The sequence below is a fragment of the Salmo salar genome, chromosome 06 (genome assembly GCF_965601325.2).
Source record: "Salmo salar chromosome 06, fSalSal1, whole genome shotgun sequence".
NCBI lineage: Eukaryota > Metazoa > Chordata > Actinopteri > Salmoniformes > Salmonidae > Salmo > Salmo salar.
In genome coordinates, this window is record NC_138296.1 from 10,515,008 (window position 1) to 10,529,660 (window position 14,653).

Here is a 14,653-nt window from a genome sequence, read left to right on the forward strand (position 1 = left end):
GATGTATCAAACCAGAATAACATCAGTGAGAGGAAGACTTACTCTCTCTGCAGCAAACATGGCATCACTCTCCTTGAACTCCGGAAACACGTGACCTGGAACAACAGGAGATACAGGATGTCCAACAATACATGATAAAGGTTTATTAATACAAGATTAATATTTACTGTGACACTGCTCATTTCTGTTTGCTGTGTGTTAGTGACTGTGTGTCTGAATCCCAGATCATAGCCAACCTCCAGACCCTATGGAACACCTGAGGACACCTGAGAGGAAGGGATGAGAGCAAAATGCCAAAGAGCTGCCACTATGTTACTTCCACCGAGCCAATCTTCTCAGGTCTTCAGGAGTGTCTAGGGGGCTAGGGGCTGATCTGGGATCTGACTTACCCTCCACCTTCATGATCTGGTACGTGTCCTGAACCACCTTGTATTTGGGCTCGTTGCGGAAGGCGTGGGCCCAGGCCTGGATCAGGTAAAGGATCTTATTCCTCACGTTGGGCTCCGTCTGTTTCAAGGGGCAGTACATCACCACTCACTGAGTTACAGTTACAGTACAGATACACATCACCACTCACTGAGTTACAGTCACAGTACAGATACACTGTAGTACATCACCACTCACTAAGTTACAGTTACAGTACAGATACACTGTAACACATCACCACTCACTGAGTTACAGTCACAGTACAGATACACTGTAACACATCACCACTCACTGAGTTACAGTCACAGTACAGATACACTGTAACACATCACCACTCACTGAGTTACAGTCACAGTACAGATACACTGTAGTACATCACCACTCACTGAGTTACAGTCACAGTACAGATACACTGTAGTACATCACCACTCACTGAGTTACAGTCACAGTACAGATACACTGTAACACATCACCACTCACTGAGTTACAGTCACAGTACAGATACACATCACCACTCACTGAGTTACAGTCACAGTACAGATACACTGTAGTACATCACCACTCACTGAGTTACAGTCACAGTACAGATACACTGTAGTACATCACCACTCACTGAGTTACAGTTACAGTACAGATACACTGTAGTATATCACCACTCACTGAGTTACAGTTACAGTACAGATACACTGTAACACATCACCACTCACTGAGTTACAGTCACAGTACAGATACACTGTAGTACATCACCACTCACTGAGTTACAGTCACAGTACAGATACACTGTAACACATCACCACTCACTGAGTTACAGTCACAGTACAGATACACTGTAGTATATCACCACTCACTGAGTTACAGTTACAGTACAGATACACTGTAGTACATCACCACTCACTGAGTTACAGTCACAGTACAGATACACTGTAGTACATCACCACTCACTGAGTTACAGTTACAGTACAGATACACTGTAGTACATCACCACTCACTGAGTTACAGTCACAGTACAGATACACATCACCATTCACTGAGTACAACTTCACAAGTACATATTTTATAGACAGATACACTGCATTTAAAAACATTTCTCTATATTAAGTGAAACATTATTATTTATTTTAATTGGGCACCTCAGTCCCCTTACAAACACAACACTTCCTTCTTCCAAAATAGAAGACAATACTAAGGTATACCATAATAATAATAATAATACGATATGAATGCATCTAGACTGAAACAAGGTTCTAACCTGGCTAGAGAGACTTGTTTTACCAGACCAATAAGTCTCTAGAGAAATACTTCAAACTAAAAGGTTTCCTTCAGTCCTTTTCCCCCTAAATAATCCCATTCCATACGTCACTTCAGAGACTAAATGTTCAGTGTCTTGCTGTGTTCTCTCACAGAGAGGAGAGACTTGTGCTGGGAAGTCCCTCAGTCTGTCTGACCTGAATCAGCATGTGACCAAGCTATGACATCACCATCAGGAAGTCAACAGAAGGTCACCTGACAAGGGTGGGGAGCCAATCAAAAGACTGCAATGTCATGCTGTATAGTGTATGCAAATGAACTGTTCAAGAGGGTGCACCCTTAACATACCATTCACAATCAGATAGATATGCGTTGTGTAGAACAGGTACTGTTCCTAGGCCGTCATTGAAAATAAGAATTTGTTCTTAACTGACTTGCCTAGTTAAATAACGGTTTAATATTTTTTTTTAAATAAAAATAGAGACTGATTTCAGTTTTATTCATAAAATGTATCTTATTCTGAACATTGCAGATAGAAATGCATTGTGTAGAACATACAATTGACAGTAATGTAAGGAATCGTGTCAACTCCACTCATTAGGCTACATTTCTATGTGGAACACTGAATGACCTCTGGCCAGCTCCCAGGCTGTCAGACTACAGCAGACTTGGGTTCAAATACTATTTGAAAATCCTTTCATAGATTTGATCAAGGCTTGACTTAGCTCACCTGGAGCAATGGAACCAATAGAATAGTCTGAAAATGGCAAACCCTGCAGATTCTGGCACTCCAGACAGGTTTATGCAAAACACCAGAAATATTTGAAAGACTTCTAACCCTATTTGAACCCAGGTCTTCAGTTCACTACAGCACCAGTGGGTGATTATCAGGCTAAGACGCAGGGTGAAAAGGTCATAAGGATTGGAGTCAGCAGCACAAGGCTCAGACATATCCCCCAGACAGATCACACTGTGTGTGTGAAAACTAGTACAAACTGTAGCTGGCCATGAAGCTGATTTCAGTATAGAGGGACCATGAACACGTCTGCTATCTAGACACGGTGGAGAAAGCAGAGCAGAGGGAGAGGTGTCTTGTGTTATTACAGCTGTTCTGGTCCCAAACAGCACCCTATTCCCTACATAGTGCACTACTTTATACCAGAGTCCTATATGGGCCCTGGTCAAAAGTAGTGCACAAGGGGAAAGTGTAATTTGGGAAGCAAGTCCATGTCAGCTGACTGGGTCACGGCCTAGTCTTAGCCTCCCTCCTTAACCAACTAAACCACAAGAGTTCAAGAGCCAGGGAGGGCATTCCTTCCACAAGGAGCACTCCGGGGTGAAGTTACCTCTAGGTTCAGATCTAGGGTCAGCTTCCCCTCCCCCACTTCAATCCTTAACCGTTAGTGGGGGGGGATGCAAAACTGACCCAAGATCAGTGTCTAGGGAGAACTTCAGCCTCGTCCACAAGAAACCCTCACGTGATTGGATTAGTACTTCAGTGCTGCAGCCTAACACTCCCAGTTTCTACACTGAGATCAGAATAAGTTGTATCTTGTAAAACTGACAGCCGACATAAAACCAAGACATTCCTTTTCTGACATAAATTGAAATGCTAACTTTTTTATTATTCTAATGTGTAGTTTGATTCCTGTCCCTTCATTCAATTGGCTCAGCACAAACATAACTGTTCCTGTCCCTTCATCATCTCTTGGCTCAGCACAAACATAACTGTTCCTGTCCCTTCATCATCTCTTGGCTCAGCACAAACATAACTGTTCCTGTCCCTTCATCCTCTTGGCTCACCACAAACATAACTGTTCCTGTCCCTTCATCCTCTTGGCTCAGCACAAACATAACTGTTCCTGTCCCTTCATCCTCTTGGCTCACCACAAACATAACTGTTCCTGTCCCTTCATCATCTCTTGGCTCAGCACAAACATAACTGTTCCTGTCCCTTCATCCTCTTGGCTCACCACAAACATAACTGTTCCTGTCCCTTCATCATCTCTTGGCTCACCACAAACATAACTGTTCCTGTCCCTTCATTCAATTGGCTCAGCACAAACATAACTGTTCCTGTCCCTTCATCCTCTTGGCTCAGCACAAACATAACTGTTCCTGTCCCTTCATCATCTCTTGGCTCAGCACAAACATAACTGTTCCTGTCCCTTCATCATCTCTTGGCTCACCACAAACATAACTGTTCCTGTCCCTTCATCCTCTTGGCTCAGCACAAACATAACTGTTCCTGTCCCTTCATCCTCTTGGCTCACCACAAACATAACTGTTCCTGTCCCTTCATCCTCTTGGCTCAGCACAAACATAACTGTTCCTGTCCCTTCATCCTCTTGGCTCACCACAAACATAACTGTTCCTGTCCCTTCATCCTCTTGGCTCAGCACAAACATAACTGTTCCTGTCCCTTCATCATCTCTTGGCTCACCACAAACATAACTGTTCCTGTCCCTTCATCCTCTTGGCTCAGCACAAACATAACTGTTCCTGTCCCTTCATCATCTCTTGGCTCAGCACAAACATAACTGTTCCTGTCCCTTCATCCTCTTGGCTCACCACAAACATAACTGTTCCTGTCCCTTCATCATCTCTTGGCTCAGCACAAACATAACTGTTCCTGTCCCTTCATCATCTCTTGGCTCAGCACAAACATAACTGTTCCTGTCCCTTCATCCTCTTGGCTCAGCACAAACATAACTGTTCCTGTCCCTTCATCCTCTTGGCTCAGCACAAACATAACTGTTCCTGTCCCTTCATCCTCTTGGCTCAGCACAAACATAACTGTTCCTGTCCCTTCATCCTCTTGGCTCAGCACAAACATAACTGTTCCTGTCCCTTCATCCTCTTGGCTCACCACAAACATAACTGTTCCTGTCCCTTCATTCTCTTGGCTCAGCACAAACATAACTGTTCCTGTCCCTTCATCCTCTTGGCTCAGCACAAACATAACTGTTCCTGTCCCTTCATCCTCTTGGCTCAGCACAAACATAACTGTTCCTGTCCCTTCATCCTCTTGGCTCAGCACAAACATAACTGGCCCTATGAGAGCTGTGTGAATGGAAGTAACCCAAGGAGGAGATGGATGGGATATAGGCCTGTAGAAGACCACAGCAGACTAGTCCACTCTAGAGTAACACTCCTATACAACAAGGAGTGGAGGTAAGGGTAAGGACATGACACCATTAGGCCTGACTCCATCACTTGTTTTAAGGAATGACCCATCAGAATGGGGTCATCCAGGTCTCAATGGAGCTTCCCTGGAACTGAGCAAGTGGAGAGTGGGAGGGTAAGAGAGAGAATCATCTGAGTAACCTGCTTAAAATGATTTGGCTTCAGTTGGTTACAATTGAAACGTTTGGTTTAAGAGGCCCTTGATGTTGACCTGTGAACCTTTGTGCCCCAGCTGGAAAACAATGGAAGTGAAAGACTGCTATGACGCTAAGAAAGATGGGGCATGGCAGAGCTGAATGGAAGGTGTAGAGGGGGTGGAGGTGGTGTAGAGGGGGTGGTGTAGATGGGGTGGAGGTGGTGTAGAGGGGGTGGTGTAGAGGGGGTGGGAGGTGGTGTAGAGGGGGTGGTGTAGATGGGGTGGAGGTGGTGTAGAAGGGGTGGTGTAGAGGGGGTGGAGGTGGTGTAGAGGGGGTGGTGTAGATGGGGTGGAGGTGGTGTAGAGGGGGTGGAGGTGGTGAAGAAGGGGTGAATCAAGACAGGGTCACCTTCAATAGATCCTTCAGCTCCTCCATGGTGGTTTTACAGGCCACCTCATCATGGACCGTCTGACCACAGTTCTTCACTACTGACTCCAACACCTGACAGGTGGAAGAAACACTCATAATCACACTTCACAACACAGGAGCCTAATTAAGCCTCACGTCAGACTTTTTACTATGGAACTAGCCTATCACCTTGGTTACACCGACAGCGTCACTGCGCAAAATGTTCCGCAGCATCATCTGGATAGGTGTGCAACAAAAGTTCAACATTCACCTTCTGCTACCATTTCTGTCAAACCGTCTACGGCATACAGTCTGACGACCATACACCACACAGAAAGCACTTCCATTGGAAACGAACGTACCTCTGGTGTACCAAAATGGAATGACGCTGTCGCTGTGATCGAGGGGTATAAATCTGGATATCATTTCATCAACGCATTTATTATTCAAAACGTCTCAATATGGCCCAATTTGAATAATTGATCAAGCCATCCTTTAAGGAGCACTAGAAGGTTATGACTGTGTCATTACAAGCGGTTCAGCGTAGATCCATGCAGCACTGGTCAGTCTAGTAACCCACCTCAAGACCATAGAGGGCCACATGCGGGTTCTTATCCATCAGCTTCTTCTTAATGGCTCCGATGGCATACTTCGCCCTGCAGGAAGAGAAAGACTTTGATCAGACCAGACACACTTCTATCGTGTGGAGAAACATGGGGCTAGTTCCAATTATTTTCAAATGGTTCCTTCCTTCCTAGGCCTTGTCATGGAAACACTTAAGGACCTCTCCACTGCAATTATCCAATCACAGAGATTAGGCTAGTGATTACCAGAAGGAAGGAAGGAAGGAAGGATACTAAGTATTTGATCAGGGCTGTGGTGTACTCGGCACTCTACTACTCACTGTGTGTCTCCTTGACGAATGAGATCACAGATCTGCAGGATGGACTCCCAGTCTGTCTCCAGCAGCAGCTGACTGGTTGCTTTATCTGCAGACAGAGAGAAGAGGGTTCACTGTCTCACATGTCTTTCATTCAAGATCATCATCAACATTTACGTCATTCAGCAGACAACGTTATCCAGAGCGACTTACAGTCAGTGCATTGATCTTAAGATAGCTAGGTGGGACAACCACATATCACAGTCGTAGCAAGTTCATTTTTCCTCAATAAAGTAATTATCAGCTAAGTCAGTGTTAGTAAGAAAAGAGAAGTGTGAGGGTCTTTTAACCAGGGTGAATAAGACAAAACCTTACACCTGAAAGCATAGGCTATTTCTCTAAACAGTAGAATTGTGTGTTTGCTTGTGAGCAGGTGATATTGATTAATGTGACTAGGGCCTAATCGAAATCATTAATGACTGAGAAAGCAGCCTTTCCCACATCACATTTCAATTCAGAGTTCCGACTACAATATGAACATGTCCAGGGATGGCGTGTGGGCCTATACAAATGTAACTGATCATATTATACGATCACTGTAGGTATGAAACAGCGGATTTCTCCATACAGTAAATGATGGGGGTGGGGTAGGCCTAGTTAGTGATTACTAGGGAGTGGATCAAGGTGTGTTGTTGTGGAATGCATTTCTACACAGTAACTAACTAGCTTGCGGCTGTTGCAAAACTAAGAGGAAACGTTGGTGACCGGGAATGAGCCTGTATGTTATTATGATCGACACAAACCTTCGGCCTTAGTTTATTATACCAACACAGGGCGCAGCGAACCCACACATCTTCTGATTGCGTTGTTAGCATGCTAGCTAGCCAAGCTAACCTAGGCTAGACACTTTCCGGGTACAGAGCAAAATGCGAGGCATGTAAGCATAGCTTTTGGTAGATTAAATGACATGTTATTGATAAGCAGTTACACTGAAATACTCGATAGAAAAGACGATTCTCGATTAGAGGCCTCGGCCTATCGTCAAACTGAACACAGACAATGCTAAGTTTAGCTAGGTAGCTAGCTAATGTTAGCAGGGCTGTGTCACAGCCTCAAACGACTGCCAAAACAATACGCAAAAACAATCACCGGTGTAAAATGTTTAGATACTCATATCTTACCAAGAAGCCTCTCAAATGTACCACCACCCTTTCCCATGGCTGATCCAATGATTCAGGCTAGCTGTCGAGACGTTATTTTTTGGTCAATCAAAAAGTATTTGACACATCCACTGTAAAGCTCGCTAGCCAGCTGCAAAGTTATTCCTACTTCCCGTGTCGGGTTTAGAAACTCTGTGGTTCGGTGAAGTCCGTCTATTCCTAAAAGTATTGCGACGTTGCCCCCTAGAGTCTGAAGAGGTGATTGTACATGGGGACATGGTTGTGTACAGTTTATTCAAGTGGACATGGGTTCCATAACATTACGTTTGACCGAGGAACATTTAAGACGGTGCAACAAGCTAACCCTACTGGGTACTCAATAAATCCTCACCAATGGCGGTTTTCTGATCAGTTCGCCTAAATTCTACTCAGTTTGATAAAGTGAAATATAGGGAGACATTTAATTTAGAGAACAAATCAGAGGCCCATCACAGTCTACCTGTGTGAGCCAATTTAATTGACATGAAATTGTTCAAGAGAAGAGAGGGATCATTAAGTGTTGGTGGGTGGTGGAGCTGCAACCTATGTGTCTAGGCCACAGGAGGTTGGTGGCACTTTAATTGGGGAGGACTGGTAGCAAATACATAAAACACATGGTTTCCATGTGGTTGATGCCATTCCGTTTGTGCAATTCCGGCCATTATTATGAGCCATCCTCCAGTAAGCAGCCTCCTGTGGTATAGGCCTACGTCATCAAGTGTGATCAGGCCCTCTCCAGCCATCTATCCATTCCATCACATTGTTATGAGGAATAATGGGAACTGCCTTGCTATATTTCATCACACTCTCCTCCTCCCTACACTGGTATACATAGGTCTACTTGGGTCATAGATGAGTACATAGAAGCAGAATGCATAGAACGACCCACCCCATTCAAGTCAATGATGGCATTATGGGTGGACTGGCAGCCAATGTGAGTGTACCCATGAGTTTACCAGTCAAATTGCCAGGGTTAGAGGTTCCAAGCCCTTTTCTGTGGATTATATTTCTATGTATGAGTCACTACCTGGCACTCACAACACTGGAGGCCATTGTTGTGGCTGTGCTCCTGATGCTCCATACAGTGGCATTGTGTCTCCGTCTCTACTAGCCTCTACTGTTAGCTAGTAGGGCTGGACACAGAGAGAGGAAGGCTGTCTACTAGTGGTGTAAAGTACTTAAGTAAAAATACTTTAAAGTACTACCTAAGTAGTTTTTTGGGGGTATCTGTACTTTACTATTAATATTTTTTACAACTTTTACCACTACATTCCTAAATAAAATAATATACTTTTTACTCCTTACATTTTCCCTGACACCCGAAAGTACTCGTCACATTTTTAATGCTTAGCAGGACAGGAAAATTGTCTAATTCACGCACTTATCAAGAGAACATCCCTGGTCATCCCTACTGCCTCTGATCTGGCAGACTCACTAAACACAAATGCTTCATTTGTAAATTATGTCTGAGTGTTGAACTGTGCTCCTGGATATCCGTAAATTAAAAAAAAAAAAAAAGAAAATGGTGTCGTATGGTTTGCTTAATATGAGGAATTTTAAATGATTTATACTTTTACTTTTGATGCTTAAATACATTTAAAAACAAATACTTTTACACTTTTACTCAAGTAGTATTTTACTGGTTGACTTTCACTTTTACTTGAGTCATTTTCTTTTAAGGTATCTTTACTTTTACTCAAGTATGACAATTGGGTACTTTTTCCACCACTGCTGTCTACTAGCCTCTACTATTAGCTGGTAAGGCTAGACACAGAGAGAGACAAGCTGCCAAGAGAGTCCTCACCACCCACCAGTCAAAGAAACAAGATCATGTATAAACAACTGCTTATAGCAGATGACAACATGTGTTTCATTTAATGAGATGGATACCATTTTGTGTGCAGACGTTCTACTTTAATTAAAAGTAGAATGTGTGTGTTTAAAATATGTTACTTGATTTACTTATATACCTACACTAAGAGGCTACATGCTATGCACTGTGATGCGTATCTGCTGCTGTACAGTTAATGAAATCTGCATTTATATATAATACATTGATAGTCATTATTCCTGCCAGTGATGTGGGTTGGCATATTTGTAAGATGGATAGATCTTATGAAATGGCTTATCAAATTAAAGTAGCTATAACAGCGCTGCACTGTAGAATCTGAAGGATGTCAACTATGTCTCATGAATACAATATGTATTACTGGGGCTCAACACATCCCACATGACATGCTTCGACAAAACACACACGCTTACCGTTTGAATGGAGAGATGTTTGTAATTTCTTGTAATGTACTCAATCAACAGTTTGGAGATTTGACATCAGATCTTCCAGTATATGGAAGGTAATTGTTCTGAACGAATGTTGACATAAATAAAACTAGTGTAGACTACAGTAGACTATGTAGAGCTGTTTTTCCCACCAATCAATGCACAGAGAAATACACAAAATAATAACTGAATAAGAAGACACTGGTGATTTTACGAGTTTAATCAATTCAAAACGAGTATGTTATTGTCATTAAATGTATTCCGTATTAATCATGTGTTCAAAAACAATGTTGTTCCATTTGTAGTGTAGCCTTTTAACTTTGCTCGTATTATATGCTAATTAGGTTCCGGCCCGCCACCTATTAGCTCAGAAAACTTTTTGGTCCCGAGGCAAAAACCTAGTTGACGAACCCTGTCTTACGGTGTATGGCCAATCATTTGTGAGGAGCCTGGTTCTGCTGGACTGGACCCAGTCTGAGTCTTAAATTGAACCCTATTCCCTATATAGTGCACTTCGTTTGATCAGAGCCCATTGTAGTGCACTAGTTTTAAACCAGAGCTCTATGCTTCCATCAAAAGCATTGAACTGTATAGGGAATAGGGTGGTATTTGAGACGCGGGCAGTGTCCCCTAAGAACTGAGGACAGGACCCCGGTTTTGATATCTAGACTGGACTGGAGACATTGAAACATGGAGATAATTGTACAGTCTGTAGTGATGGCCTGATGGGAGGATGAGTGGTAGCTGGTTGGGAAAAAGACCATTCGCTGGTGCTCTCTCCATCAGCGCTACACCACACACTCACAGACGTACACACGTACACAGTTCCCCATTGTTCTATTGTTCCGTTCCAATCTGCACCACCACTCACAGTGCACAATGGTACATGACAACATGTTCCATTGGCGCACTACAATGCCAAGACATTTACTCTTGGTGACCATCATTTCTAATCCTTTGGTTTGAAGCGAATATAGGCTACTGTATCCTAGAATAGATGAACTCACACAGAGGAGTTTCCCAGAGAGGAATTGAAAGACAGGTGATTTTATTGGGTTTTACACTGACAGACAGACTGACGGATAATAGGGTTATCGGAGGACAACAGGGACACATGAAATAACAAAATGATTTCACAATTCCCTTCATAACCTCCTAGTGCATCTTTTGAAAGAATGAGGAAAAGCACCACCGAATAATAATAACATGAACATTCCAAAGTATTAAAAAGTATAAATACTAAAAGAGGAGGGTTTTTCATGTTGTCAGGGCGGAATCATGGAATCATAGATTCTCGGAATCATGGGGTGTTTTGTGGCATTCCGATCAGACGTAACCTTTGACCTGAGCGGCAGGTCCTCTACGGGGGCTGCTTTCGCTGCTGAAGGTCGGAGACCCGGGGATGCCGGGAGGACTCGACCCCGCATACAACAGCGACCCACCAATCAGGAGCAAGGCCGACGCCCCCCAGCCCAGGTATAGGGCGGGGCCTAGCTCTCTCTTGTGCGGCGCGGCCACGTGGGGATCATAGAAGTCCCTGATAATGGAGTGGGCCGTCCAGCAGATAGGAACCAGGTAGAGAAACCCAGCGATGCCAAACAGAAAGCCGGATATCCTTGCAATACGAGCCTTCAGACTATTCTGACCAATACACTTGGTGCACTTTACCCCCACCACACCTAGAGCCAGGGCCAGGCCACAGAGGAGGACGGAGAGCACGGTGAGACCCCGGGCCGCCTGCATGTCGCTGGGAAGGGCCAAGAGACTGTCGTACACCTTGCACTGGATCTGGCCCGTTGATTGGACGATGCAGGTCATCCACAGCCCCTCCCAGATGATCTGAGCCGTCACGATGTTGTTGCCGATGAAGGCGGTGACGCGCCACAGCGGAACAGAGCATACCAGGAAGCCGCCCACCCAGCCAACCAGGGACAAGACCAGGCCCAGGAGCTGCATGCCGGTGGTCGCCATGGTAAAGGTGTAAGGCTGTTGTTGTTGTTGTGGTAGTAGTAACGGTTGTGGTGACGGTTGACGATGTCTACCGGAATTTGGCTGGATTTTCGTCAGTATTTGTACCACGTTGGTTGTTACTGGGATGTTAAAGTCCTTTCTCTTTGTCTCACTAAAATAGTCCCAAGCTGTGGAAAGTCTATGCACCTCCGAAATCTTGAAAAACAGATGTCTTCCTCTTCCTCCTCTTCTTCTTCTTGCCCCTCTCCTTCTCTCTGGTTGATGCTGAGGCCAACTGGGGACAGACAAGGCCAAACGTCCTAAGAACCAGATGAAATAAAAGCAGTGGTTAGTATAATGATCCAGTTGAGGACACTTCTGAACTGTACTTATGCAAATGAACTTCTAAACCACCAGAATAATAGCATATCATATGAATCACTGTAAATAACATTCATCCTATTGAATCCAACACAGATTAACATAGCATTAATAAACATTTAAAAGTCAAAATAATCACAGTGCTTAGCTACTGTAACTTATGTTTATCATAACTATTTGTAAACAGGCAGGGAGGGCCTGAGAGTGACTGGATTCCAGTGTGGACCCGAAGGAGCAGAGAGAATGGTTTCCATTGACTGTGCTGCTGTGGGTGTTGGAGCTACGAGATGCTATGCCTGCCTGGCCGGAACACTGGATTATCTCAGAAAAACATGAGGAGGATCAGAACACAGCAGGGCTTTCATACAGGACTGGTACAGTGGGCCTAGGCTCTGTTGACTGAGGACCCAGCTCGGTTTAACTCTGTTCTGGACTGTCTTAATGACACTGGAAGAAATAACAGCTGGACTAATACAATAGATTGATCAATCAGTACTTGTATCGGCAAAACTGAATAGAGATTAACCCACTGGGCAAAAATTGGCTGAATCAACATTGTTTCCATGTCATTTCAACAACAACCAAAAATCTACGTGATGACGTTGAATCAACGTGGAAAACTTATCGGATCAAAAAGTCATCAACGTGAGGGCATTTCGTCTTTTTCCACCTAACTTTTAACCTAAATCCAATGACATGGTGACATTTGTTGTTCATTTCAAGTTGAATTCACGGTTAGTTGACAACTCAACCAAATGTAAATCCAAACTTCACAGTGGGATGATGAAATAAGATTAGGATAAGATATTGTCTAACAGGGGATGGACCTTTAACGTTTGATTCCCCTCTCTAGTTTCATGCCACATTGTTTAAAAAATGAACAGGCATCAGATACTTAAGCAATAAGACCAGAGGGTGTTATATACTCCAGCTAAGGGCTGTTCTTAAGCACAACGCAACGCAGAGTGCCTGGATACAGCCCTTAGCCGTGGTATATTGGCCATATTCCCCCCCCCCCCCCCCCCCCCCCCAAGGTGCCTTATTGCTATTATAAACTTGTTACCAACGTAATTAGAGCAGTAAAAATAAATGATTTGTCGTAACCGTGGTATACGGTATACCATGGCTCTCAGCCAATCAGCATTCAGGGCTCGAACCACCCAGTTTATAAATTACAGTATCATACTAATGATAAAAGAGAATGAACACATTAGTATAATTGACAGTGAGATCCTAAAAGAGAATAAACACATTAGTGTAATTGACAGTGAGATCGTAAAAGAGAATAAACAGATTAGTATTATAGACAGTGAGATCTTAAAAGAGAATAAACAGATTAGTATTATAGACAGTGAGATCTTAAAAGAGAATTAACAGATTAGTATTATAGACAGTGAGATCCTAAAAGAGAATAAACAGATTAGTATAATAGACAGTGAGATCCTAAAAGAGAATAAACAGATTAGTATTATAGACAGTGAGATCTTAAAAGAGAATTAACAGATTAGTATTATAGACAGTGAGATCTTAAAAGAGAATTAACAGATTAGTATAATAGACAGTGAGATCCTAAAAGAGAATAAACAGATTAGTATAATAGACAGTGAGATCCTAAAAGAGAATAAACAGATTAGTTTTATAGACAGTGAGATCCTGACACAGACAGGTCCAACAAGCTATGGAATACACATTCTTATCCTTGAGGTGGAATGTTTCAATACCAATATGTTTTTGTTGACTGTACCAACACCATAGTATTTTCAATACACAACCAACAATACATTAGAGTACATTAGTCACCTCAGATGTAGTGTGATGATCTCCCCTCCTCTTCCAAGCAGTCGTTGGAAAAGCAGCGTGTTCTTCAGCAGTCCTGTGGTGCTGTGGTTGTATAGGTCAGAGGTGGATGTAGTTAGCCGGTTGGCTGGTTGAGGGGGAGGCAGAGACAGAGGCCTTGAAGGTTCAGCTCAGTCCACAGGTACGAACGAGGACCTGAGAGGTCAGGTTGGCTTCTGCAGAGGGGTGAAGAGCTTCAACATCCAGCTAGCTTCAACACCCAGGACAGGACAGGACTGGAGAGAGGGCTGCCCTCTAAGATGCCAGCTAGCGCAAGTCTGTGTGGTAGTGGGTAGAAGCATACGCTTATGTGTCTGTCAGTGTGTCTGTGTAAGCGTGTGTGTGTGTGTGTGTGTGTGTGTGTCTCCCAGTGCCTGGTGTTCAAGTACAATGACACGCTGTTCTCCACTGCTGTTCTCTCTCTCCGACCCCCCCACACCATCATCCATTCATTCCTCCATCCATCCAGGCCAACAACCCATTCTGTCTTCTTTTTCATATTTTTGTTCTCTTGTTCTTTGATGTGCGCCGTTCTTTTCATCCCCCTGTTTCTAATGTTTTATGGGTTCAACTGAAGTTGGTGACTGAGGCGGGTCACAGAGGGCTCTAGTTTAGTTCTTTCCCTTATTCTACCTCCTGTTCACATGAAGGAAAGAGAAAAATAAAGAGGAAAATCATGTCTCCTAAAGACCTGCCTTTAACTTGAACTTTAGGAGTTACAAAAG

The 14,653-nt window shown here is 43.6% G+C and overlaps 2 protein-coding genes across 8 annotated transcripts in view; both read right to left on the bottom strand.

The window, feature by feature from the left end:
• LOC106606314 (hepatocyte growth factor-regulated tyrosine kinase substrate) overlaps positions 1–7,643 on the bottom strand; it is a 39,973-nt gene extending 32,330 nt beyond the window's left edge. For all 7 annotated transcript variants that reach the window (XM_082976309.1, XM_082976308.1, XM_082976307.1 and 4 more), the window contains exons 1-6: positions 7,467–7,643; positions 6,310–6,394; positions 5,986–6,061; positions 5,406–5,498; positions 390–507; positions 43–95 (exon numbers count right to left, since the gene is read on the bottom strand). In XM_082976309.1, the coding sequence (XP_082832435.1) occupies positions 43–95; positions 390–507; positions 5,406–5,498; positions 5,986–6,061; positions 6,310–6,394; positions 7,467–7,503 (462 nt within the window). In that variant the 5' untranslated portion in view covers positions 7,504–7,643. The remainder of the gene's footprint in view (positions 1–42; positions 96–389; positions 508–5,405; positions 5,499–5,985; positions 6,062–6,309; positions 6,395–7,466) is intronic.
• A 2,323-nt stretch (positions 7,644–9,966) lies between these two features.
• cld6 (Claudin-6) lies at positions 9,967–14,139 on the bottom strand. The gene is given in 2 exon segments (NM_001140452.1): positions 9,967–12,031; positions 13,893–14,139. A coding segment is annotated over 1 exon segment (645 nt). The 5' UTR covers positions 11,733–12,031; positions 13,893–14,139; the 3' UTR covers positions 9,967–11,087.
• Positions 14,140–14,653: the final 514 nt, after the last annotated feature.